At 28.1% G+C, this 4,871-nt stretch overlaps 3 protein-coding genes across 3 annotated transcripts in view; 1 reads left to right on the top strand and 2 right to left on the bottom strand.

Moving 5' to 3' along the window:
• Positions 1–847, top strand: part of EHI_071600 (T-complex protein 1 subunitTheta, putative) — a gene marked incomplete at both ends in the record, with an annotated part of 1,263 nt that extends 416 nt beyond the window's left edge. Inside the window, one exon of the mRNA XM_001914242.1 lies at positions 1–847. This exon is cut by the window's left edge and continues 416 nt beyond it. Within this exon, the coding sequence (XP_001914277.1) occupies positions 1–847 (847 nt within the window).
• Positions 848–922: 75 nt separating this feature from the next.
• Positions 923–2,076, bottom strand: EHI_071590 (protein disulfide isomerase, putative; the record flags this gene model as incomplete). The annotated part of the gene is made up of 1 exon (XM_645559.2): positions 923–2,076. The coding sequence occupies one exon, from the start codon at positions 2,074–2,076 to the stop codon at positions 970–972; it is 1,107 nt and encodes a 368-aa protein (XP_650651.1). The 3' UTR covers positions 923–969.
• A 742-nt stretch (positions 2,077–2,818) lies between these two features.
• EHI_071580 (valyl tRNA synthetase, putative) lies at positions 2,819–4,846 on the bottom strand (the record flags this gene model as incomplete). Its single annotated transcript, XM_001914241.1, has 1 exon — positions 2,819–4,846. One exon carries the CDS (start codon positions 4,844–4,846, stop codon positions 2,819–2,821), a length of 2,028 nt encoding a protein of 675 aa, XP_001914276.1.
• Positions 4,847–4,871: the final 25 nt, after the last annotated feature.

Here is a 4,871-nt window from a genome sequence, read left to right as displayed (position 1 = left end):
TAGTAAAGGAGAAGAAGAAATGCTTAAAGAGTTAGTAAATAAACTTAAAGAACAAGGAGTTAAAGCAGTAATTTGTGGAGGAAATGTTCAAGATTTAGCATTACATTATTGTGATAGAGCAGGTATTATTGTCATTCGTGTAGGATCAACATTTGATTTAAAAAGATTATGTCGTGTTACTGGAGCTACTCCATTTATTAGTTTAACAACAGAATGTGATTCAGGTAATTTTGGTATGTGTGAAAAAATTTATGTACAAGAAATTGGTAGTACTAAATGTACTGTTTTTGAACGTAAAGAATCTGCTGCTGTAACAACAATAGTTGTTCGTGGATCAACACAAAATATTTTAGATGATATTGAACAAGCTATTGACGATTGTGTTTGTGAATTTAAAATTCTTGAAAGGCATAAAAAATTTGTTGGAGGAGCTGGTGCATTTGAAATTGAAATGTCAAAAAAGATTAGTGAGGTAGGAGATAAATGTGATGGATTAAAACAATATTCTATTAAGAAATATGCAGAAGCATTCCAAATGGTTCCAAGAGTTTTAGCTGAAAATGCAGGACTTGATGCAACTGAAATTCTTTCTGAATTATTTGTAGCACATCAAAACGATATTTCAATGGGAGTTAATGTGGATTCAAATACTCAATTACTTAATACTAAGCAAGAGATGGTATTTGATAATTTAGAAGCAAAAAAGAATGCTATTAAGTTAGCAACTAATATTGCAACTACTATTCTTCTTGTTGATCAAATAGTAATGCAAAAACCTGCAGGAGGTCCAAAGATTCCACAACAAAGAATGCAAGGACCAATGGATCAGAATGATGCTGGATTTTAATTTGATTTTCTTATGGTTCATTTTAATGGTTTTTTTTATTGTTATTGAATAATAAATTAAACTAAACCCAAAATTAGTAAAACTAAATCATTTATTTTTATTGTTTTCTCTTACCATTATATTTAGAAAACTTCAAGTACATTCAAGTTTCTAGTAAAATCATCAATTTTCTTGGCTTTCATAGATGGGTTTTCTAAGATTTTATTGATTCTAGCCTTTTCTTTTTCTACATAATCTGCTCCTCTCTCAATAATTCTTTTCATGACTTTAACGTAATAAGCTCCTCCTTCAATTGCCTCAGCTTTTTTTATAATTTCATCTTTATTTTCTTTATTAGCAAATCCTTTAGCAAGGTCATCAAGTTCAGCAATTCTTCCAGCAGTTTTACCTAATTTTCCATTCTCATCTCTATCATATCCATAATTGGTATTGAAGTAGGTAACAAAGTCTTTAACTTCTCTTCCTCCTTCATAAGCAATAGGTTTCTTATTTTCTCCCTTTGGGAATGATTTTAAAGTAGGATATCCATGTACTTCATATTTGTTACATGTCTCTTGATTTGCAGTACAATCGACTTCAGCTACAACAAGGTCATCTTCACCGGCATACATCTTGCTAACTTCAATATATTTTGGTGCGAGAGCCTTACAATGTCCACACCATGGAGCAAAGAATTTAACAAAGACATTTTTAGTTGGGTCCATTACAATACTATCAAATGTAGCAGTTGTTACTGAAACAACATTAGATGGTGCTTTAGGTTGAATCTTTTCTTGAATAAAATGAGAAAGATCTTCTACAGTTCTTCCACCTTCATATTCAATTGGTTCAGTAGTTCCTTTTCTGAAGAATTTTAAGGTTGGAAATCCACTAATTCCAAACTTTCCACAGAGGTCTTTGTGGTCTTTATTGTCACAATCAAGTTCAGCAATTACAATGTCTTGTTTATCTTTGTAAGCATCAGCAAGTTTAATATATTCTGGAGCAAGTTTTTTGCAATGTCCACACCATGGAGCAAAGAACTTAACAAAAACATGTTTACTTCCATCAACAATAGTATTGAAGTTTGTTGGATTTAATGATACTACATCAGCAGATACTAAAAAAGTAAGTAAAGTGAAAAGAAGGAATTTCATTAATACTTTATATTTCATCAGTTCTCTTTTATCAGTGTTCTGACAATGTTCCACGTTGACAGAACTAATCTTCTGATTTGTTTTTAATAACATGAACTTTTATTAAATAACTTTATTATTATTTTTTGTTATTATAATATAAAGTCATCAGACTTTGTTGATGTGAAAAATTAATAAGAAAATAGAAGAAAAGAGTTGACAAAATTTTTGGTTTCAATATTAATAAGAAGAATTATTCAAGAAAGTATATACATGTCTTGTCGAATGTATTTCATCTCTATTACATAGGTATTAAAAAGTTCTCTTCATTCTCTCATTAAAATTTCTATATAGAGTTTTAGATATTTAATATTTCTAATAAATTTAATTTCTAATTAATTCTTTTTATTATTTAAATAAGTTGTGTTAAACTAATGTTATTACTATATTAAATAATTTATTGATGATATTGTGTAGTTTTATTCTCACCTTCTTTATTTTATATTAGTTTTTAATTTATTGAATTTCAAATTAATTAATCCATTATTTCCCAACTTACTTTCTTCATACCAAATACCAACTATTAACATACTCATTTAATTATTTGTATTTTGACATGAATATGTATATTCTTAAATCTGGTTGATAGCTATTTATTAACATATAGTTATTACTCATTATGTTGTATTTTATATATGAGTGTTTATTATTTAAGTTTTTAAAGTTATCTCATTTTTCAATATTTACCAATACTTAAACTTATTAATATCATTAAATAAACCATCAAAAAACGTTATCATTAAAAAATGAATTTAAAATATTTAAAATAATTTTAAAATCAAATTAAATTAATTAGTTAATGTAGCATTTCCAAGCATTCATTTTGTGCTTGATGGATTAATTTGATTTCTTCAATTAAAGATTGTTTCTTTTCTAAGATAGTTTTCTTAACTTCTTCTGGTGTTTTGTCGAAATGAACATCGTTAATTTTTAATTCAAGGTCTTTTAAGTTCTTTTCCATTTGTTCTTTCTTTCCAGCTAATCGTTGTGCTTCTTGTTTATAGTCAATGATTCCTGCTAAATGAGAATATATTCTTGTAGAATTATCGACAACATGCATTGGAGATCCTTTATAAATTCCTTCTTTGACGATATTTACTTCACCAATACCAGCTAAACTACTAATAATAACTTCATATCCTTCTAAGTCTCTTTCAGTGACAATAGTACATTTTGGTTTTTGTTTAGAAGTGATAATAGCTTGAGAATAAATTCCATTAAGTGATCTTATTCCTTTAATAATAGTGTAAATATATTTAATTTCTTCATCTAATGCTGGGTTATTAAATTCTTTAATTGGTTCTGGATAACTTGTTACCATAATTGATATTTCTTTATCATTTCTTCTTGGTAATCTTTGCCAAAGTTCTTCTGTGATAAATGGCATAAATGGATGAAGAACTCTTAGTCCAATTTCAATGACATTATATAAGACTTCTTCTGCTGCTCTTCTTCTTTCATTGTCTGGTCCTCTAAATATACCTTTTGATGCTTCTAAATAAACATCACAAAAATCATATAACCAAAATGAATATATTGCTTGTGTAGCATTTCCAAATTCATAGCTTTTGAACCATTGTTGAACTGATGTAATCATAACATTTAATCTATGTAAAATCCATTGATCAAGTCGACTATTTGTTTTCTTAATTTCAAATGTTTCTTGTGCTTTAAAATCTTTTCTAAAGTTCATAGTTGAAAATTTAAATGCATTCCATAATTTATTACAGAAATTTCTATATCCAACAACTCTATTAATATCAAGATTAATATCATGTCCTTGTGTCATATATGCTAATAATGCAAATCTCATTGCATCCGTTCCACATTCTTCAATTCCATTAGGAAAATCTTTTTTTTGTCCTTCTGCTGCAATAACACATTCTTTCTCTGGTAAATTATATGTGTATAATTTATCATTTAATCCTTTTAACGAAATTCCTTCTATAACATCAATTGGATCAATAATGTTTCCTAATGATTTCGACATTTTTCTTCCTTGTGCATCTCTTACAATAGAATGGAATAATACTTCTTTAAATGGTAAACAATCCATAAGTTCTAATGACATCATAACCATTCTTGCTACCCAAAAGAATATAATATCATTTCCTGTTTCTAATAATTCTCCTGGGAAATACTTTTCTAAATCTTTTGTTTGTTCTGGCCATCCCATAACACTAAATGGGAATAATCCGGATGAAAACCATGTATCTAATACATCTGGATCTTGTTTCAATTCAATATCTTCTATATTTACTCCTTTAATTTCTGCTGCTTTCTTTCTTGCTTCTTCTTCACTTCTTGCAACAACCCAATTCTTCATATCAAATTCATCAGCTTCTTTTTCTTTTTTACTCTTTATTAAATATGCTGGAATTCTATGTCCCCACCATAATTGTCTTGAAATACACCAATCATGTATATTTTCTAACCATCTATACCATACATTTTCCATTTCACTTGGATACATTTTTAATTCTCCCTTTCTTACAGCTTCTACTGCTCTTCTTGCCATATTTTTACAATTTACCCACCATTGAGGTTTAATTCTTGGTTCAATAATATCATGACTTCTTGAACAAATTGGTACTCTCATTGCTGATGCTTTAACTCCTTTATATAATCCTTTTTCTTTTAATTTCTCTATTACTGCTTCTCTACATTCAAATCTTTTCATTCCTGCAAACTCTCCACATTCTTGGTTCATAGTTCCATCATCATTTAATATATTAATTATTTTTAATTTATGTCTAATAGCACCATTATAATCATTTGGATCATGTGCTGGTGTGACTTTAACACATCCTGTACCAAATTCCATATCTACTAATTCATCATCTTCTATA

This window comes from Entamoeba histolytica, genomic scaffold (assembly GCF_000208925.1).
Source record: "Entamoeba histolytica HM-1:IMSS scf_1104750517367 genomic scaffold, whole genome shotgun sequence".
In the NCBI taxonomy this organism is placed as follows: Eukaryota; Evosea; order Mastigamoebida; family Endamoebidae; genus Entamoeba; species Entamoeba histolytica.
The sequence above is the reverse complement of the archived record's forward strand: the minus strand, read 5'-3'. Positions and strand labels throughout refer to the sequence as shown.